At 37.5% G+C, this 23,301-nt stretch overlaps 1 protein-coding gene across 1 annotated transcript in view; it reads left to right on the top strand.

The window, feature by feature from the left end:
* The window catches only part of EMILIN2 (elastin microfibril interfacer 2), a 65,795-nt gene that overhangs the window by 36,544 nt on the left and 5,950 nt on the right, over nt 1–23,301 (top strand). Inside the window, exons 4-5 of the mRNA XM_074200954.1 lie at nt 176–2,131; nt 20,694–21,107. Coding sequence (XP_074057055.1) covers nt 176–2,131; nt 20,694–21,107 — 2,370 coding nt within the window. The remainder of the gene's footprint in view (nt 1–175; nt 2,132–20,693; nt 21,108–23,301) is intronic.

Raw genomic sequence — 23,301 nt, forward strand, 5'->3', positions numbered from 1 at the left:
TATCCACTGTGCCACCTAATTGCCCTTTGATTGACATTCAAAGTAGATAAAACACATTTAGCAGTAGTGGGAAATTTGTAAAACAAGGATTTGATATAGCTTATGCTCATGTGGGCTGTGGAGAAGGTGATTAAAGCCAGAAAATTTCAAGTCATGTTCTTTCCTTTTGCCACAGATACAGAACCAAAGCAAATCACAGAACCAAAGCAAATCACAGAACCAAAGAAAACAACTGAACCAAGGCACACAACAGAACCAAGACAAACAGCAAGTCCAAAGCCAGGCCTGCAGGAACAGCAGGACAAGAAAATTCAGGTGCTTGAGGACAAAGTTTCCCGACTTACAAGGACAGTCCTTGACCTTCAGTCTTCCATAGCAGGAGTGAATGAAAACTTAAAACATGCTGTTCAAGATGATGCCAGTAAAATGTTGGCATCATGGCTCAACAGCCTTCACAACCCACCAGGGCCAGACAGTGTTGTTGGTGGGGAAACAGAAACAGTTCAGCTTCCTGGAATCCTTGGTGGTAAGGAATCGGGAATGAAAGACATTAAGTCTGAGTTGGCTGAGGTTAAGGATGTATTGAAGACAAAGAGTGACAAGCTGGAGGAGCTGGATGGGAAAGTGAAGGGTTGTGAGGGACAACTCAAGCAGCTTCAGGAAGCTGCCCAGGGGCCCACAATGACCATCCCAACCAATGAGTTCTACCAGGCTTATGTAGATAGCAAATTTGAGGCTCTTAAAGAGGAGCTGATGGAGGGAATAGACAGGAAAATGGCAGATCTGAAAAACTCCTGCGAATATAAACTGACTGGTATCCAGCAACAGTGTGATGATTACGGAAGTAGCTACTTGGGCATGATAGAACTTATTGGAGAAAAGGAAACAAGTCTAAGAAAGGAAATAAGTGATCTTCGAACTCAGATACAAGCAGTTCCATCAAAACAACCAAATTGCTGTGACCTTGAGAAAAGTGTTGACTTTGGGCAACAGATTAAGGATTTAGACCTGAAAATTGAGAGGGTTGCAGAAGCCACTAGAATGCTAAATGGGAGGCTAGACAATGAATTTGACCATCTCACCATACCAGAACCAGTTGAGAGTTTTGATGAAAGATGGAATGAGTTGGATGCAAGGATAAATGTAACAGAGAAGAATGCAGAGGAACATTGTTTTTACATTGAGGAGACTTTGCGCGGTACTATTAATGGTGAGGTGGATGACTTGAAGCAACTTTTGGATCAGAAAATACAGTCCCTGGAGGACCGCCTGGGTAGTAGTCTCCTAGACATCGCCAATGGCACTGATGTAAAATTCATTAACTTGGAATCAGTCCTGCCAGGATCTGGCAATGGTCAAGTCAATACTGAACTTAATCATCTGAAGAATAAAATTCAAGATGTGGAGAATCTTTGTCTGCAGAATCTCCATGGAATAGAAGCTACTCATCCCAGTAAGCATGATAATCAAAAGATGGATAATACCTCTGCACTTCTAAAGGCTCTAAATGATACAATACATAGGAAGTTCATGGAAACTGAACTTAATATCCAGAAAGTACAACAGGATTTGAGTTTGCTCTTCTCTCATCTAAATGACACAGACAGAGATGTGAAAAACCTTCAGGGTGGGTTGAGCAACTGCCAAGATCAACTTGCGGATGTCATTTCTACAAGCAAAAAGGCAGAAGACAGTGTTTCCAGGAAGCTGGATGAGCCGGATAGGACCACTGAGCAACCCACCTCTTCCCAGGTCCCAACTGGTAATTGTTGCAGTCATCTGGAGGTGAGGCTTCAGGGGCTACAAAAACAAATCCTTTCAGACCTTGACATCTGTAAGGAAACCACTCAGGGGGTCCAGAGGGAAGTCATGGTTGTTGGAGGCAGAGTGTCTCATGTTGAAAAAGCATGTGGCAAACTGGACTCCATCTCTGGAAGTCTACATAGGATCAAGGAAGGGCTGAACAAGCATGTCAACAACCTGTGGAACTGTGTCAGTCAGATAAATGGGACTATTGTAGCCCATTCCAAAGACATTTCTGGTCTCAAGAATTCAGTCCAGCAGATTTATGGTAGCGTCTTCCAAATTACCACAGACCTCCAGGATTTGATGAAAGGTCAACTAGCAGAATGTAAGTTGAGAGATACGATTTTATTTTTGTTATTTCTTGTAGTTGAAAAATGTTATTTTGCCAAAATTCAGACAGCTGGAGTATCATTCTGGGAGTTTGTATTTGGAATCAGATTATTAGCATAAAAATTAGTATATGATTATTCCTTCTTTTACCTAGGCATCTTAACTGCTCTATGCTTATCTTTCATTTGCTCAAGAATTTTCCTAGAAGAAAACAAGTTTCAGCTTGTTTTGAAAATGATTATTGGTTGAGGTTTTATCTAAAATCTTAGGTGTTTGCCTTAACTACTTCAGGTTTATGAAATTATATTTGATTATGCATATATGTATGTGCATTTATTTATTTATCAGGAACATCATAGAAGGTTACATTGAATTGGATTTGGGACTTGATGATCTTCAAATCTCTTCTGACCTGAAGACTTTGCAAATCTGTTAAATACTGTTAACTGTTATGTGGTTAATTCCAGGGATGTGATATTTGATAGTCTATCTGCTGAAGTGTTATTTATTTGGGAGGAGTTGCTATAAAATAAAGAATATCATAAAACATTGGGATGAGTTACCATGGAAGGGTTATAGACTCTCTTTTCTAGTAAGTGTAAATAGGATAAGGTTCATTTCTGGGAAAGGGTGGTCTCAGGTAGGGATTAAAATACTTCAATATTTCTAACTATTTCACATGGAAATCATTCCTATGTTCCTTTCCCCTCACAGAATTCCTTTCCTTTTCAGTAACTTTTTAAATTGCTAACTTCAACTCTTTTTTTTCCTTACTGGAATATGATGAGAATCAAGTGCTTCTCATTGAATATATGGAGCCACCTTGGGAAGTCATCAGGGCTCTAAACTTCTGGAAGCAAGAACTATCTTAATCTTCTATTGAATACTTTAACAAGATACTAATTCATGATAGGCATTTAATCAATACTATTGGATTTGAGTTTCTCTGTGATATTGAGACTGAATCAGTAAAAATACTAATAAAATTAAAAATCCAGTCCAAAAACAAGGTTATAATATGTAAGTATAAGTGATGAATTGTGGTCTATAAGCTGTTGCTCTATGAGAGATAGGCTTATTTTTCAAAGATATTTCTTTTTTTATTATTTATTGAGATATTTATTTGGTTTCTGTGCATCTCTCATTTTTATAACATTTCCTGAAAGCAACAATCCTTCCGCATTCTTCTACTCTACTTCTAATCACTATCTTACCTTCCTTTTTCTCATTCAGTTGCTCTTCAAAGAATCTCTCTCATATATCCTTCTATATCCCCTTTTCCTTTAATCTACTTATCCTTCTATATACTTTCATCTCATTTCCTTACTTGTAACTCATTATCCTCCTTATCTCCTTATCTTATTTTTTTCTGAATTTAGAAGACTTGTGTAGCTATGAGAATAGGTTTCCAGAATTAACAGCTCTCCTTCCCTGTCTATCTTCTGTTTCAATCTAACCTTCATCTTAACAGGAACTCAAACCCCAACCAGAACCCTAATCTTAAACCTAACCCCAAATGCATGCCCCCAAGACAGTTGAGCTCTACCTCTGAATAAACCTTGTACACCACCTCAACCTTTGTTTCTGGCTCCATCTCTGCCTTCTTATTTTATCCTAAAGATGACCTAAAAAGTTTCCCGCAGTCCCTAAACCTTAGCCTAATCCTAACCTCAACCCTAACTTTAACCCTTAATGTTCAACTCCATTTTCAATCCTACCTCAGATTCTTCCTCTAAGCTTCCCACTCTAACACCACCTTCATTTCTGTGTATATATTAATAATTGCCTAACTATGTGACCTTGGACAAGTCATTTTAACCCCATTGCCTTAAATAAATAAAAAAAGCTTCCCACTCTAATACCACCTTCATTTCTGGGTATATATTAATAATTGCCTAACTATGTGACCTTGAACAAGTCATTTTAACCCCATTGCCTTAAATAAATAAAAAATTAAAAAAAAAAACTTTTCACAGGTTACTCATTCCTCCTTATTCTATGGTTCACCTAAACTAGCCTTCATGATGTTTCTCACATAAAACAGTTGTATCTCCCATCTCCATGCCTCAGCAGTTTCTATGACCTGGTCCGGAATGTACTCCTCATTTCCTTCTTTGGAATTCCTGACTTTTTCAAAGCAGGAACTCAAACCTGAACCAGGACCCTAATCTTAAACCTAACCCCAAATGCATCTACATCTACCCTCTAGTCTTACTCTAAAGATGACCCTAAAATTTCCCTTCAGTCTTTTACTCTTACCCTAATGCTAACCCTAATTGAAACCCTAAGCACAAGCCTAAACTCAACCCTTAATGGACATCTCAGGAGATTTCTTGAGAGGTACAATGTGAGCTAGATCTTACAGAAAGGCTTTTTGGATTGAAATAAAGATGAAGGGGAAGGGGTCAAATGAGAAGTGGGTTGGGCAAAGAAAGGTGTGGAGGTGGTCGTGAGCATGACAGAATCATGTACAGCAGAGCCTCTTGACTGGCATAGAACTTTGGGTGTTGAGGAGTAAGGGAGAATAAAGTTGACCAGCTATAAGGTTAATGGAAAGTTTAGAAAAAGGGCAGAGAAGTAGAGATTTGCTATGGTAGAAAACAGGGAACCCTTGTATTTTGGGGGGGGTTTGTGTTAGGTAGGTGAATAGTATGGTGGGAGTAACATTAAGATAAGCTTTTGAATTGGAGAGGGAAGAGATTCAGAACTGCAGAATCTGTGAATTGAAGGGACTACTGAGATATTTGGATATTTCCAAGTCACTTAAGCAATTTGGTTGATCAGTCATTTCAGTTGTGTCTGACTCTTCCTGATGCCATTTGGGGATTTTGTGGCAAAGATGTGGTTTGCTATTTCTTTCTCCAGTTCCTTTTACAGATGAGGAAACTGAGGCAAAGAGGTTGAAGTGAATTGCTTAGGGTTACACAGTGTCTGAGGTCAGATTTGAATTCAGGAAAATATCTTTCCCAGCACTTTATCTACTGAGCCACTGAGAGGCCCTTACAAGTATTTATAAAACCCCTATTATGTCCCAGACCACATGTGCTTGGTATTGTCAGTACAAAGACAGAAGTGAAATAGTCCTTGCCCTCAAGGAGCTTGTAAATACAAAATGCATGCAAGGTGCCCTTGCAAGGGAAAACAGTAGCAACTGATATCATGTAGAAAACGGTGTTTGAGCTTTGCTTTGGAAAAAATCAGGGATTCCAAAGAAGGAAATGAGGAGAGTACATTCCGGACCAGGCCATAGAAACTGCTGAGGCATGGAGATGGGAGATACAACTGTTTTATGTGAGAAACATCACATCATGAAGGCCAGTTTAGGTGAACCATAGAATAAGGAATGAGTAACCTGTGAAAAGGTTTTTATTTTTTATTTTTTATTTATTTAAGGCAGTGGGGTTAAATGACTTGTCCAAGGTCACATAGTTAGGCAGTTATCAAGTGTCTGAGGTCTGCACCACCTAGCTTCCTCCTTTTTTTTTTTAAGAAATTTTTATTATTATTTGTTTTTATTTCAACTATTAATGTATTCCCATTGTTTTGCCTGAGGATCATCTCTTGTAATAGGGAATAAAAAGAGAAAAATAAAAACTGTTCAGCAAAAAAACTATTCAGCATGTTAAAAAAAAAGGTCTGATATCTCTAATCTTTTACATCTATAGCCAATTCCTTCTCATCTTTCCACCCTAGTATCCTTTCGCAAAGAGGGAAAAATACTTTCTCATATATCTCCTTTCTCAACTCAAGTTTGGTCTTCCTGCTTTCTTAGCATTCAGTAATAATAGTTTTGTTGTTCTTTATGTTTACATTATTAGTCATTGTTTTTATCATTTCATGGTTCTGTTTACTCCATCTTACATGATTTCATGTCTTACAGTACAGTAACTTACTCCACTACTCCACTATCAGTGAGCATCTTTGTTTCCAACTCTTTTCTACTCCAGAAAAATATGACTATAAATATATTAGGAGTATATGTAACTTTTTTTTTTTAATTACTGATTCCTTGGAGTATATCATAGCTTGGGAAGGAAAATAAAAAGCTAGAGAGTGTCCATGGGAAGGCATTCAGGAGGCTGCTAATTAGTGCAGTGGGTAGAGTACTGAACCTAAAGTCAAGAAGACCTGATTTCAAACTTAGCCTCTTTCATTTACTAGGTGTATGACTTTGGTAGGTCTTTCTGCCTCAATTTCCTTCTCTCTTTTTTTTTTCTTCTCTCTCTCTCTCTCTCTCTCTCTCTCTCTCTCTTTTTGCAAGGCAAATGGGGTTAAGTGGCTTGCCCAAGGCCACACAGCTAGGTAATTATTAAGTGTCTGAGACTGGATTTGAACACAGGTACTCCTGACTGCAGGGCTGGTGCTTTATCCACTGAGCCACCTAGCCACCCCCAATTTCCTCATATATAAAATGAGGATAGTATTAGCAGAAAATAGAACTGGCTCAGGACTCACAGAACCTGGGTTCAAATCCTACCTCTGACTCTTACTACCCATGTGAAACAAATTATTTAAACTTCCACAGACCTCATGTTCCTTTTCTGCAAAATGAAGGAGTTGGATTAGATCATTTTCAAGATCTTTGTTAGCTCTAGCTCTATTATTCTTTCATTGTTTAGCCATTCTGTCTCTTTGTGATCCCATTTGGGTTTGTTTGTTTGTTTATTTTTTTGACAAAGATATCTAGTGATTTGCCACTGCCTTCTCCAGCTCATTTTGCAGATTAGAAACTGAGGCCAACAGAGTTAAGTGACTCGTTCAGGGTCACATAGCTAGGGATTGTCCGAGCCTGGATTTGAGCTCAAGGGAGATGAGTCTTCCTGACTCTGGGCCCAATGTTCTATTCATTTCACCTCCTAGCTGCCCCCTGTATCATCCTTTAATTTATTTCCAAAATTGATTTTTTAAAAATTCCAAGCTTAAGATTTTGCATTTAAAACTAATTACGTTAGAGTTGGCTCAGCCTCAGCCAGAAAAGAAGGAAGGAAACAAATCAGCATTTGTTTTAAGTACAGAATTCATGCCAGGAACTAGGCTAAGTATTTTATTTATCTCATTTAATTTTATTATTAGTATCATCATTAATATTATCTCATTTAATCATCCCAACAATCCAGGGAAACAGGTGCTATTATTATCTCCTTTTTGCAGTTGAGGAAATGAAAGCAGGCAGAGTTTAAGTTACTTTAGTAAGGTTTTGAGGCTGGATTTGAACTTGGGTCTTCTTGATTCCAGTCCCAGTGCTCTATTCATTGAACCACCAGGGAAAGCAAACACCAGAAGAAATTATATGATAAGTTTGAATAGTGCATGCTTCCTGAAGAACTTATCTGTAAGGGATGTTTAGTAGCAAAAGAAGTTAGTATGAATATTATTATAAGAAAGGGAAGTTTCTGTCTTCCCACTACTTAGACCAATTGAAATTAGAAGACCAAGCTCTGAGTTTGATTCTTTCTGTTTGGGCTTTTGAATTGTCAGTCTTCCTAAGATGAGATAATGCTTTTCATTTTTAAGGGAATTTTAGAATTAATTCTTTATTGATGTTTTTGTGATGATTTCATTGTTTTCTGAAAAAAGAAATGGATTAAGTGATGGATGAAGTTGAGATCCTTTTATAGAGAGACAAAAGGGAAAAATAGTCATACTTTATAAAGCAAATCTGTGGTGAAAACTGCCTATGAGAATAAGCTTCCTGTTTATTACCATATCTTTATGTATTTAAGTACCAGAGTTATATTTCAGAGCAAAGTAGCATATAGAAATTAAGCTTTTGTTTAAGAATTTTGTAAATACAATTCATATATTGTAAAGAGTTATGACTCTTCCTGTGAAATACAGCAGATGCTGCATCCCAATTCTTCATATTTATATTTCTCTCCCCCCATCTCTTCTTCTTCCCCTCCACCCCAACTTTCTAGACCCTCTCTCCTTTTTGTTTTATTACAAGTTGGTCTCTCTGTTCTATTCTGAGCCCCTTACCTTTCTCTGTCCCTTGTAATACTTCAATTCAACTCAATAAACACTTATTGAACATTTACTATAGTTTGTGTTAGGTGTGGTGCTAAGAGAAAAAATAAAAGTCTTTCCACTCAGGGAGGTTTTGCTGTATTTTGGGAAGTCAAATTGGGTTAGGAAAAATAAATTAGTAAGTAGAAGGTAATTTGAAGAAGGATAAGTCAGTATCTGAATTGAACCTTGAAGATTGCTTAGGACTTTTATAGGCAGAAATGAGGAAGGCATGTAAAGCAGGCAAGAGTTTCATAAACATAGGCAGGTAGAACATGGAATGTGGCATTTGGGGAAAAACTTCTAGTTCCATTTCCCAGGAATGTAGAGGGCATGAAAGGCAGTGTAAGGAAACTGAAGCTGTAAAGGGAGGTGAGAAGCAAAATGTGAAAGACTTTGAATCCAGGATAAGAGATTTGTATTTTATTCTAGAGACAATAGGACCCTGGCAAGATTCTTTTGGAAATTGTGTGGAGGATAAACTGGAAAGATAAGAATCTCAAAGTCAGGAGATTAGTGATCCAAGTGATAGGTGATGAGTCATGTGGGAAAGAAGGGGACAGATGTGAGTGATATAATGGAGACTGAATCAACAAAACTTGGCAAATAATTAGATGTGGAGACATAGGAAGAGTCAAGAATGACTTTAAGGTTATGAATGAAGCCAGGGAACTGGGAGGATGGTAACACATAAAGAAATTAGGAGGAAGTTTAGGTTTTTGAAGGAAAAAAGTAATATGATCTTAGTCCAATAGAATAAGGGATAACAAGTCTCCTCATCTAGTTCCACTCTGGGAAACTGATAGAAAGTAACAGGAAAACTTTTATTTCAGGGACATAAAGAGATGGTGTAGAAAGCATTAAATCATGGAAACTAGAGGAGTAGAATTCTATCTGCAAACCCATACAGGCCACTCTGCTGCCATTTACTCAAGAATTTCTAGGAAATGATTTGGCAATGTGCTCAGAGAATTTGGTGTATTTTGGATATTATCTGCATTGCATTTTGTAACACCACAGTGAGATACATTGTGCCAATTTATTAGCAGTTATCAGAGAGTAAAGCAGATAGCTTAGAAAACACCACAAACTTGTTAAAGACATTTTTATAAACTAACGTTCTAATCTAGAGGTTTTTAAAGTGTTATTGCAACCTACAGGGAGAATGTGACTCATTGTGTCTAAGTGGTATGTAGGAAGAAATGAAAGGAGTTTGCAGATTTGAGAATACAACAAAACAAAACCCCACAAAACAGAAACACATACATTTTGGGACAGTATGTTGGAGAAAGCAATTATTGACCTCCCCTTTTGAGATGAGGAAACTGAGAAGCAAATGAAGTACATACTAAAACTTACATAGCAATCAGAATTCAACTGTTACATTCTGAGTATCTATAATATGTAAAATTCTGGTTAGAAATTGTAGGGGCAGACATGAACAATAGAATGCTCTTCTGTTAAAGGCACTTAAAATATAGTAAGGAGATACATACCCTAAGACAAATAAAATTATACAGTAATGGAAAGAAGTATGTGTGACACTTTTCAAGTGTGTAATAGAGATGATAGGTTGTATGGGATATGTGAGATAGATCTGTGAGCTGAAATGGTGAGGTTTTGTTAAAGAATAGGTAGAATTTGGAAATTTGAACAGAAAAACATCCTATTGTAAGAGTAATTAAGGAAGGGATAGTGTGAGTACTGGTAGATAGGTAGGGGGGTGTAAGGAATCTATCTGGATGACAGTGAATAGACTACCAGAAATGGGATTCAGATTGTTGTTCTAACTTATTTTTATTCTTTCTATTAGATTCTTCTACCTCTTTGAAATTCATCCTTAGATGACCATAATGAGAAAATCTGGCCTAGGTCCTGGAACCTAAAGGTTAAAGAAGCCTTCCCTTCCCTAATGAGATACAAGAAATTTTGATAAGTTATGTGTACATACTGTTATAGTGATATTTTCATACATGATAACATCATTTCCTGTTTCCATTTCTGCTACACTCCTTGATTAAAGGTTATTTGCCATTTCATTATGATATATATTCATATATATATTAATTCATCTGAAAATATCACTAGAATAATATGTGTATGTTTTTTCAAATTATTAATTTAGAGCAGCATCATAAGTCTAGTCAAATAGCTAATTTGCTATTGAGATTCAGCAAAGAAAGAATAGTTTGATTCCCCTAATACGCAGGTTTTGGCTCTTGATTTTACACATACTCAGTTTGGAGCTAGGGAGATTTAAGGATTAGTTCCAAGAAAGTATAATGGAACTAGTAAGAATTTTTTTAAACACAAAAACTAAACAAACTGAATAAACAAAAATATAGTAAAATCTTGCTAATTCTAAACCTAGCCTTCCCCTGGCATCTGTTTCTCTGGTGTTCCAGTGCAGGAAGGCTGGACTCACAGCTGCATTTCCCAGTCCCAACTTGGAAATAAGTACTGTGTTCTAGGGAGTTCAGTGATAATAAATTATGTTTAATTCTGTGTGTATGCAATGCACAGAAACAGGTGGACAGGACTTCTTCCAATGTGCTCCAGTTTTAACTTTTCAGAAATGGGTGGATAGGATAGTTAGAACAGCTTCATGAGTTTTTTTTCTTGTCATTATCATATGTCTGGACTTTATTTTTGCAGTGGATACTAGGGTGATTATCTTTCACATTCTCTATTTTTCAATATGGACAATCTGTGATATGAAAGCAAATGTTTCACCCTAAAACAGTCACCTCTTTAAATTGTACCAGCTTGTATTTTTGCTCTTTTTGGGGGTGGATGCATCTTGTGATTGCCAAGAGCATTAGCTGGACCTTCAGTTTGCTTAGACTAGAATGATTCCAATAGATAAATATTTTCCTTAACAATTGCCCCAATAAGGGGATTTCAGATTATCTGATCATGATAGTCCTTCCCAAAGGAACTTTTCCATACCTCCATGTCAGTATTTGAGGTCATTAACCCCTCTGTTCTCTTTTCTCTCTTATTAATGAGCCATCACACAGAGTTACTGGAATCATGTGCCACAAATTTGGCTGCACTGGGGGAAGTCACTCCTTTCCATCTGGGAGCCTTTTCTAACTCCACCATCTGCTCATTCATTTCCAGGAGTAATGGTTAGCTTCCCTTGATTCTGCTCTGACTAATGACGCTTGTCTTGTTGCAGTCATTGAACATGCTGGTACAGAACATATCAGGGGAAAAATATTATGTAACTGTTAGGACAATGCATTGTTAGATGTTGTGAAATCTCACTCAAGCCAAGCCGAGAATTTTGCCCATTGATTTTTTTTTTTTTTTTTTAGGTTTTTGCAAGGGAAATGGGGTTCAGTGGCTTGCCCAAGGCCACACAGCTAGGTAATTATTAAGTGTCTGAGGTTGGATTTGAACTCAGGTACTTCTGACTTCAGGGCTGGTGCTCTATCCACAGCACCACCTAGCCGCCGCCGCCTGCCGCCCCCACATTGATTTTTGAAGGGTTTTTCGTAACATTTTTTTAGCAAAAAAAAATTTTAATCCTATTTCAGCATCCTGGACTCAGCTCTTTAGGACTACAAGTAGACCTAGGTTATCAGAAGCCATGAGTCTATCAGTAAGGGTACTTACAAGGCTATAAGATGCTTGCTGAACAGATACAGAGCTCATCTGCTACCAACCAGTTCTTGACCGTGTCAGTTGATGTCGTACCAAGCCCTTCAGCTTGGGACTTCTTTGCAGCCAGGTTTCTCAAGAGCACCTGTAGAAGGCACAGTGTACATCAACCGGAGAGAAGTAAACAACTTTTGCATATTAATTTTACAGAGATACCGGACAGTAAGCTCCCTGAGAACAAGAACAATATTCCTGAGTGTTCCCAGAGTTTTGCACTCTGTTCAGCCTGTAATTAATGCCTAACAACTATCAAATCGAGGGTTTGGTTCTTTGAACATTTTTTATTTCATTTAAGTCTTAGTAGGCTTTTAATAAGCAATGGCAATGTTAGTATATCAAATTTTTCACTATAGCACATCATTCACTTTTTTTGCCAGTCATTTGAGAGTTCTGGTTTTCAACAAGTCCCACTATTTCTGTCATGATGATTTGTATGCTTAGTACACAGGAAAAATAAAATGGACTAGTAGTAAAAAAAGGTGGGTGGTGGGTGCCACTTTGTTGGGATTGGAACATTGGTGTGCCCAATGATGATGTTATTCACCTGTTACTTGAGCTTTGCAGACAATGGGGACTTAACTTTTCTGAAGAATTTAATTCATTTCACAGGGTCACTATCAGAATTTATATTAGGGATATGTATTCAGCTCATTTGCAAGAAACTTTGGCAGGATCTATCAAAATGAAAAGGCTTCAAGGGGGGGACCCTCTTTTCTCCATTCAAACCACAACCTTCTGTGTAGTTGAGGCCATCATTACCTCTTGTATGGACAATTGCCATAGGCCTATTCCTTGGTTTTCCTATCTCCAATCTTTCCCCTATCTAATCTGTCCTCCACACTGCCAAAAAAGCACAGATCTGACCATGTAACCTCCAGCAACTCCCTCTTAATACAACTTCCTCTGATGGACTGTCAAGAGCCCCTTACAACCTAGCTTCAAATCTTCCTTTCCAGACTTATTATGGCCAACCAAATTCTTCACAGATTCATTCTAGGAACCTTTGATTAGATTTTCCTCTATACTTGAAAAGCATTACCTTCTCACCTCTAACATGAGGTCTTTCCTGATCCCACAACTGGTATCCCCTTACTTGTTAACTTGTATGTATGTTGTTTATGCTCAAAGGTATGCATGCTTTCAATCCCAATAGAAGGTGAGCAAGGACAGTTGAATTTTTATCTTTGTATCCCCAGTGCCTGACCTGGTGTCTAACTTATAAAAGGGGCTTATTAATACATATTTATTGATTGGTTGATTAATAGGTTCAAAAAATGATTACTAACTTTGGAGGGGTTAGATTAGGGAAGACTTCATGAAGAAGAATGGCTGAACAAGCAATGATCTATGATTGTAAAGGGATATTATTGTGCTATAAGAAATGACAAGCAAGTTGATTTCAAAAAATCCTGGCAAGACTTATACGACCAAATTCTGAGTAAAGTGAACAGAACCAGGAGTTCTAAAGGATAGAATTTCAGCACAAGGAGATGAAGTGAATGGTATGAACAAAGACATGGAGGTAAAAAATTAATCTGGTAACAGTACAGAAAGAATTGGAGCAAAAAGATGCTGGAAGGCAGAAGATATCACAGTAGGTCAGGCAAGAGGTAGTGAAGGCTTCAAATAGAATGATGACAGGAGGAATGGAAAGGGATTGGTTTGTGTGTGTGAGATTAGACAATGAGAGATAAGTTGCCAGTTATTTTTCTGAAGAGTATATTTGACCATGTCACTAGTCTGCTCAAATAAATCCCATCATTTCCCTATTACAGTAAGATCAAATATAGGCTCCTTTTGGGGACTTTTAAAGTCTTTGATTTTTCCTTCAGTTTGTGGTGTCTAGGTCAGTGTCTGGCACATGGTAGGCACTTAATAAATGGTTGATTGCTCTTTTGGAGATTGATAGACTGAGAGAATGATGTTGCTATTAAAAGAAATTGGGAATTAGAAGGAACTGATTTGTAATAGGGAAAGATGATGAATTTGGGTTTTCTGCTGAGAGATCCAGCTGGAGATATCTAGCTAACAGCTGAAAATGTTGAGTTTAGTGCATAGAAAAGATGCCAGAAATGGAGACATAGATTTAGAAGTTAGCTACATGGAAGGGATAGTCAAAGCCATGGGAGTGTCTAGAGAGAGTGAAAGGAGGAAATGATAGAATCAGGGGAGGCAGAAGGGTGGGATGGCCAGGGGACACATTTTTTTTTTTAACATTTTATTTTTCCCCAATTACATATAAAAAAGTTTTTAACATCTGGTTTTTTAAAATATATGTTTCAAGTTCTGTTCTTCCCTTTTTCCTTCTTCCTCTCTGAGACAGTAAGTAATCTGATATAGGTTATTCATATGCAGTCATGTAAAATATTTCCATATTAGTCTTCTATAAGAAAACACAAATAAAAAAATGAAAGAAATTAAAAAATAATAATGCCTCAGCCTGTATTCAGACAACATCAGTTCTTTCTCTGGAGATGGAAAGCATTTTTCATCCTAAGTCCTTTGGGATTGTTTTGGATCATTGTATTGCTGAGAATAGTTAAGTCATTTACAGCTGTTTGTGGTACAATATTGCTGTTACTGTGTACAGCATTCTCCCAGTTCTATTTACTTCACTTTAAATTAGTTCATGTAAGTCTTTCCAGGTTTTTCTGAAATCATCCTGCTTGTTATTTCTTATAGCACAGTAATATTCCATTACAATTATACATCACTACTTGTTTAAACATTTTTCTAATTGATGGGTATCTCTTCAATTTTCAATTATTAGATACCCCAAAAGAGCTGCTATAAATATTTTTTGTACAGATTCTTTCCCTGTTTTCTGGATCTCTTTGGGATACAGGCCCTAATAGTGGTATTGATGGATCAAAGAGTATTACCCCTGTTTTATAGCCCTTTGGTCATAATTCCAAATTGCTCTCCAAAATGGTTGGATCAGTTCACAACTCCATCAGTAGTGTCCCAGTTTACCCAAATCCCCTCCTACATTTATCATTTTCCTTTTACATTATATTAATTAAGCTGATGGGGATACAGCATTTAGATAACAGATGATGAAAAAGGACAGAAGAACAGTTGGCAGGAAGAAAGGAGAAAGAGAAGAGTGCAGGAAAAAGTTTTCTAGAAGGAGGAGGTGATGGACAGATCAGCACTATCTCTCATACCATATGAAGGTTGAAGAGAATGAGGACTGAGAAAAGACCATTGGGTTTTATAATTAGGAGTTGATCAGAGATTTCTGAGAACAACTTAAGTAGAATGATAGGGACAAACATAAAACAGGCAGTAGTGAGGAAGTGCAAGTAGCTGATGTAGACTAATATTTAAGCTGTTTAATGGTCAGAGGAAGGAGAAGGATGGGATGACTGTTCTAGTAAACTGTTTTTCCTAAGAAGCCTTGCATTGGAAGAAGGAAGTGTATCAGTTGGAATTAGGGAGTTCTTCATCCAAGCTTTCTGGAGAGCAATTTGGAATTATTCTCAAAAGGCAACAAAAATGTGCATACCCTTTGATCCAGAAATGTCTACTGGGTCTATACCCTGAAGAGATTATGAAAAAGGGTAAAAACATCACCTGTACAAAAATGTTCATAGTAGCTCTGTTTGTGGTGGCAAAGAATTGGAAATTAAGTGAATGTCCTTCAATTGGGGAAATGGCTTAGCAAACTGTAGTATATGTATGTTATGGAACACTATTGTTCTATTAGAAACCAGGACGGGGGCAGCTAGGTGGTGTAGTGGATAAAGCACCGGCCCTGGAGTCAGGAGTACCTGGGTTCAAATCTGGTCTCAGACACTTAATAATTACCTAGCTCTGTGGCCTTGGGCAAGCCACTTAACCCCATTTGCCTTGCAAAAAAAAAAGAGACCAGGAGGGATGGGATTTCAGGGAAGCCTGGAAGGATTTGCATGAATTGATGCTGAGTGAGATGAGCAGAACCAGAGAAACACTGTACACCCTAACAACCCCATGGAGGAGATGATCAACATTAATGAACTTGCTCATGCCAACAGGGCAACAATCAGGCACAATTCTGGGATATCTGCAATGGAGAATGCTATCTGTATTCTGAGAAAGAATTGTGAAGTTTGAACAAAGACCAAAGATTATTACTTTAATTAAAAAAAGTTGTCTTATTATGTAATTCTGCTATATCTCATTCTATATGTTTCTTCCTTAAGGATATGATTTCTCTCTCATCACATTCAACTTAGATCAGTGCATACTATGGGAATGATGTAAAGATTAACAAACTGCCTTCTGTGGGGTATGGGAGGAGGGAAGCAAGCTTGGGGGAAAAATTTTAAAACTCAAAATAAATAAAACCTTTTTAAAATTAAAAAAATAAAAAGCTGTAATGCAAAAAAATTGGGAGTTCTGAAAGGGGGGGCAGGGGATATTATCATGGGCTTATATTCAGGTAGAAGAGATATTTTGAAAAAGGGACTAAAACCTCTTATAAAGACTGAGTCTTCAAACTCAGGGTTATAAAATGCTAATAAACTTGGGTGATTGATGGAGAACATTCATCATATTCTTTAGAGCATAAAGTTATGATACTGAAGGGAATAGGTGTCAAGTAGAGAAGCATAGGAACATGGAGATCTTGATTGCCTGCTAAATAGAATCCAATCTTTTTAAAGCTCACCACAATCTATTGGAACCCTGCTTTTCCAGCCTTACCTCATTTGTTCTCTAGCCAAGCAAACCATTCACTACCTCCTGAACACACTTTTACCTCTATTCCTTTTTCCCTGTGGGACTTGAATGCCATCCTACCCTTCTTGTAAGGCACAACTTGTATGCTATCTCCTACAAAAAATCCTTCCAAATGTACTCTTTACTACCCAATTCATTCTTAGTTTTTGGTTTATGGGGTGTGTGTGTGTGTGTGTGTGTGTGTGTGTGTGTGTGTGTGTGTGTGTGATGTGGTGTGGCTTCTTCCTGTTAGGTTGTGAACTTTCTAGAGCATAGACCATGTTTTGCTTAATTTTGATGAAGGAGAGATTGCATAGTGAATGCAATGATAATAAATTTGTTGATTTGAAAGGGAAGGAAAAGACTGGATCAGAGTAGAAAGAAGTAAAAAATACGACCCAGTGGACATAAATTGGATAGTTGAAGAAACTATTCTTTCAGGTGAGAATTTGGTTACACTTGTCCAAAGGCCCAAGTTAAATAAGATAAATAAAATAAAGATTGTATGTGCAGATATGTGGATCTGTGACTGTTCAGTTGGCATCAAGACCAGAACTAGTTATTTTTACCAGTCCTATATTCATTCAGGAACACCTTCCTTAAATTTAGGTTCAAGATGGTACTCAAGGGAGGAAAGGGTGACTCCTTTCTGAATCTATTCCGAGTCTAACAAAAAAAGAATCACAAATTTCCCATTTGAAATTCAATTACTTAGTGATATAAGGAGTAATTGCACTGAAAGTAAAATGGAAAAAGGAATGGCCCCATGGGAGTTGACCATTTTTACTTAAAAAAATAGTTTTATTGAAGCATTTTATTATAACACATTAAACAACTATCAACAAACACAAAAAACAAATGCCCTACAAAGTACACATCCCTAAGCAGCTACATAAAAACCAAATAAAAAAAATCCACTGGAGTGGCAGTGGCTGATAGTACATATCATATTCCATGTGTATATTTTCTTTTAGCTTTTTCAAGGCAATGGGGTTAAGTGACTCTCCCAAGGTCACACAACTAGGTAATTATTAAGTGTTCAGACACATTTGAACTCAGGTCCTCCTGACTCTAGGGCTGCCCCTCCGTGTGTGTATTTATAGATCATTAATTGCAAGCAAGATTTTCTGCTTTAATTTTAATTATTAGAAACCAGCACTATCCATCATATTTAGTCTGAGTTTTACTGAAATTTTAGCCTTGACTCCATTTATATGGTGGTGTCCATTGTGTTTATTCTTTTAGCCCTGATTTCTTCACAGTTCATCACTTCATACAGGTCTTCCCATTTTTCTGTTTTTCTGAAATCTTCATAGTCATTGCCCCTCACCACTCTGGAGCATGCTGTTAAAGCAACAATGAGCTCTACACTTGGGCAATTAAAATGCAGCCGAGTGTTCTTGTAGATCTCCTGGAGTTAGGTTTTGGGTGAACCCTGATGAGCCTCTGGTTCATCACTTGTAACTGCTGACAAATAGCTGCTACTTTTAAGGGAGAGAATTATAAAGAAGTTTGAGGGAGCCAGCATTAGTTTATGTCTTAAGTCTGGCATATTTAAGAAGATAACAGATTAATAAACTGCATGTTTCCAAGTCAGCCATGTGTATAGGCTCGTGCCCTAAGGGAAAATGTGTCATTCTTCCAAAATTCAGACATTAGGCAAAGAATCACTGAAATAAATGTGGGAAAATTTCCCCTGTAGTCATACTTACATTAGTTCAGAACTTCAACTTCCAGGACTCTTAAACCTAGTCACCCAGAAAAAAGTGCAATTATAGGCCATTTGGGACTTACTATAAGAACAGTCTGACAGTAAATAGGACTAAGTGTGGTTCATTATTATTGAAGTCTAATTAGAAATGTTTGACCCCACAGTAAACAAGGCTTGTTATTGCTAAAGAGTGTGCATGCATGTGTTTGTGTGTGTGTGTGTGTGTGTGTGTGTGTGAGAGAGAGAGAGAGAGAGAGAGAGAGAGAGAGAGAGAGAGAGAGAGAGAGAGAGAGAGAGAGAAACTGATGCTTGGATCATGGCCTCCTCTAACTATCTTTCAGAGACTTTGTTGTTCTTATGCTGTTCTCTTTTCACTCTGATTCACATCCCAGATCTTTGAAGACTTGCTAAATGGGATGAAGGTAATGATAATATTGCAGTGATAATATTCCTTAAGCAACGTTTAGTATTAAGTTAAATTGTAGAGGCCACATTTTAGGAGAGTGACAAACCAGATTTCCTTCTGAAAAGGATGCTCCCACAGGGTGAGGGCTCTTAAAACTGAATTCTATAAGAATTATGTAAAGACACTTGGGAAGTTCAATGTGAAGAAAAAACTTAAGGATGTGGCCCAAAAACTGTCTTCAAATCTTTAGAGGTTGAAATGAATTTAAACTTTTTCCAAAGGCATAACTAGAACCAATAGATTGAAGTTGTAGGGAGGCAAAATTTTGCTCAATATAAAGAAAAATGTCCTCATGATTGGATCTTCCCAAATAGGAAATGAGTTACCTTGGGAAGTAAAGACAAGGATACTTATCTAGCTTTCTCCTTAATTGTCCACTGAAAATAGTTTTCATTGCCAGTCTTCTAGTTAGAAAGTCTGATCAGGATTTTCTAGGGGTGATTCAAGCTTTGGGTAGGGATTGGAGTAGGTAATCCCCCCAAGTTCCTGCCCAGTTTAAGGAATCTGTTTCTATGTTCCTTTGGCTCTGGTCATATCATCAGGGCTCTGACTCATAGCTGTTTTCCAATACTTTTTTTCCATTTTAGGCTACCTTCAATCTCTTATCATTTGATATTTCAACGGGATGTTGCAAACATCAAATGAGGCAATGCATATGAAAATTCTTTGAAAGTTGGAAAACTGATTTCAAATACAAGGGTTTCCCCCCCCCTTTTAAAAATTCTTTCATAAATCTGAGAGATTAAAAATTTGGATCTTATGGGAGAATACTTAGTGAGAAAAGTAGCTCTACTGCTTTCAGATAGTGTTTGTACAAAAAAGGATTTAAAAAATTTTCTGCATTTAGCCAAACATTAAATAAAATGGATGATGTGTGTGTGTGTGTGTGTGTGTGTGTGTGTGTGTGTGTGTGTGTGTGTGTAATTACTCTATCTAGAAAATTTCCTACCACAGGACTGATTTTAGTACTGACGTATATGTGGCCTCCCCAAGAGTCGGACCTGGGCAGACTCAGCACTCCTGTCATAGATTCTCTCTCCAGCTCTCCACTGAAGTCAAAGTGAGGCCAGGACTGAATCTAAAGAACTGTGCTATTCTTAGGGGTGAGAGGGTCAATATAGGACACCAAATTCTAGAACTGAATACACGGCTAAGAAAACGGGAGCAGAATATCATCATTTGTAAAACTGCAAAGAAGGACCAGTTTGATCAGAATTTCCCTAAATTTTTTGACTTTCTTCATGTCTTTCTGTCATTTAGTCTTTTTTGTGTCTCTTCAGTACATTGAGATAATACTGTAATCTCTCATACTCCAGAGATAAACTCGTCATACACATTAAGCATCCGTATCATGGAACCTGTGGCAACAAAGGCTTTGACAATGTGGTAGTAATGGAATACTGGAAAGGTGAACACTTTGAGAAGTTACTATAAACCCAGAGGGTACTAGCGTAATGGATAGAGCACCAGTCAGGAATCAGGAAGAACTGATTTCAAATCTGGACTCAGACACTAGCTGTGTGACTCTGGGCAAGTCACTTCACCCTGTTTGCCTCAGTTTCTTTATCTGTAAAATAGCTGAAGAAGGAAATGACAAACCACTCCAGTATCTTTGCTAAGGAAAATTTCATATGGGGTCAAGAAGAGTAGAATATGTGAATCGACTGATTTAAAACACTTTCTTATCAAGTACACCATATTATTAAGAGAAGGCATTTACCAAATAACCTCTTCAAACCATTATTTGTGTGTCAGACTTGGAGAGTGGTTTCTTAGAAGTTTCATATTGGTGGGATCACCACTGTCTCTGTTTCTTTGGTAGGCTATTCTTAAAGTGATAGGAGAAGACAACTTTGAAGGGTTTCAGATACTATTTTTTAGAAACAAATAAAACAATCATTTGTTTAAAGGTCATACTATTTCCATTGTCCATGTAAAGAAAACTGTGGTTAAACTGTTAATAGACATTCCTAATCCTACCTCTTTCTGCCTCTCCCAATGCTTTAGCGGAAGCCCCTTCAGAAATACCAGAAAAACCAGGAAGCTCCCCGGATCCATCACAACTAGAAGTTCCTGGAGAATCATTACACCCAAAGATACCCCAGCAGCTTCCAGAATCAAAAGGTCCCTTGCCTTCTAAGACTCCTGGGAAACCCGTCCAGCCAAGAATACCTCAGCAGCCATCACAGTCAAAGACTCCTCTACGGCCTTCACCCCCAGAACAGATGCCACCCCATTCAGAGTTTCCTAGATGGACAGGTTTGCCCTTTCTACCAGGTTCTACAGGGGTCATCATGGAGACTGGGGAAGCTGGACCACCTGGGAAAATGGTAATGTCAGGAAGAGGCTTGCCCAATGGTGTAGATGGCCAAGACAGTCGGTGGCCCATCCCGAGCTCTGAAGGATATGCTGGAGCCCCAGGTATGTCTTGAAATAGGTCTTTGTTATAAACTAATCAGAGCAAGGTCTCTTATTATCCTTTTGTGTGTCCTGGAGCCACACTGGCAAACTGGTGAAGCCTAGGGACCCCTACACAGAATTATTTAATGCATAAAATACATTGGATTACAAAGGAAATCTCCCCCAGGTGACTTTTAATTTAGAAGCCCCTAGTTTAGAGTTTTTTGACCCATAGAGTGTCAGTGGAAAAGGAGGTGAGATCACCACATCATCTTTTTTATTTGATAAACAAGAAAAATGAGGACCATAAAGTTAAAGCCTTAAGTAACACCACAACAAAACAGTGGAGATGGGATAAGAATTTAGGTCTCCTGATCAGATATTTGGGCTATGACCTTATCCTGTTTGCCTTAGTTTCTTCATCTGTAAAATGAGCTAAAGAAGGAAATGTCAAACCCCTCCAGTATCTTTGGTTCCAAAAGGGACCAGTGAAAAAACAGTACTGGAATACTTTTGGGTAGGCAGTTCTAAGGACACATTCTCCCATGATGTCAATAGCATCAGTTTCTGAGGGAAAAAGAAGTTAACTTTTATAATTTTCTCCATCAGACTGGCAGGGAAACACTACACTAATTAGCTCAGGTATAGAAAAACTTAGGAACCCTCAGGATTGAAAACCACATTTAAAAAAATAAATGTTTATTAATATAACAATAATTTTTTATATCACCACAATCATTTCTGTATCTTTTTCTCCTCCTGGAGAGCTACCCATTATAACAAAGATACACACACACACACACATATATATGTGTGTGTGTGTGTATGTGTGTGTGTGTGTGTGTGTGTGTATACATATATATGTGTGTGTGTGTATATATATATATATATATATATATGATTTTGCAAGGCAAATGGGGTTAAGTGGCTTGCCCAAGGTCACACAGCTAGGTAATTATTAAGTGTCTGAGGCCGGATTTGAAACAGAGAAAAGAAATTCAGCAAAACTCACCAATCCATTGAAAAAAAAATATGACTTTATATACAGTATTCCAAGTCCAAAGATCTTGTCTTCTGCAAAAGAGATATCTGTTCACAGCTCTTTTTGAGGACCAAGGTTAGCCTTTATATAATTTTATAATATTCTCCTTCTGTTATTTTGTGGTGCAGTGGACAAAGAGCTGGGCTTGGAGTTAGGAACACCTGAGTTCAAGTTTGGCCTCAGACACTCACTTAGCTGTGTGACCTTGGGCAAATTTGACTCAGTTTTCTTAACTGTAAGAAGGAGACGATAATAGTTACTATTGTGTACGTTATTTTCTTGGTTTTGCACACTTTGTATCAAGTCATACAAATGTTTCCATGTTTCTTTATATTCATCATCTTTATCAATTCTTATAGAACAATAATATTCCATTACATTCATGTAAACCCAGCTGATGGGTCCTTATATTGTTTCCATTTCTTTGATACCACAAAAAGTGCTGTTAAAAATATGATGGTGTATATGGAGTCTTTTTTTAGTGTTCTCCTTGGGATAGAAGTTCAGTAACAATCTCTGGTTCAAAGAATGATTATTTTAGTCCCTTAATTTACATAATTCCAAACTGCTACCCAGAATATGTTTAACAATTCACAATTTTTCATTGGTGTGGTGGGGAAGAAGCATTTTTTAGAAATCATCACAAAGCAGTAGTTTGTTTGAAAGGATCTTGACCATGTTACTTTGAGCAAATGACTTACTTCTCTGCTTCAGTTTCCCCAAATGTAAAATGGGGATACTATCTTCCAGAGTGGCTGAGAGGATCAAATGAGAGTTTTGTGAAGTAAAGCAGTACAGGTGTGATCCCAGTTTTTCTTAAGTTACACCAGTAGAGCTGGTTCTTTCCTACTAAATTGGAAAGTCTTTGCTGCTGGTTCTATTAATGAACATGGTTCATCATCCTTTTTATTTTGGCCATAGCAGCTCCTGACAATATTCTATTGAGTGTTTGGTTTATGTTCTAAGGAATATGGATATCTAAGTCTAAGGAACCCATATCGAAATACCACAGACTTCTAAAAGAATTATTGTAGTTATTGTTTTTTGCGATCTCAGAGCCTTCCCCTGATAACTTCCCTGTAGTCAGTAGAATCCTGAAATCTAAGTGAAAGCCCAAGGAAGATGTTGGGTTTCTGGGGTTGATGGAAAGCCAATATACATGTTCATTTAACC

Source organism: Macrotis lagotis, chromosome X, assembly GCF_037893015.1.
Source record: "Macrotis lagotis isolate mMagLag1 chromosome X, bilby.v1.9.chrom.fasta, whole genome shotgun sequence".
Classification (NCBI taxonomy): domain Eukaryota; kingdom Metazoa; phylum Chordata; class Mammalia; order Peramelemorphia; family Peramelidae; genus Macrotis; species Macrotis lagotis.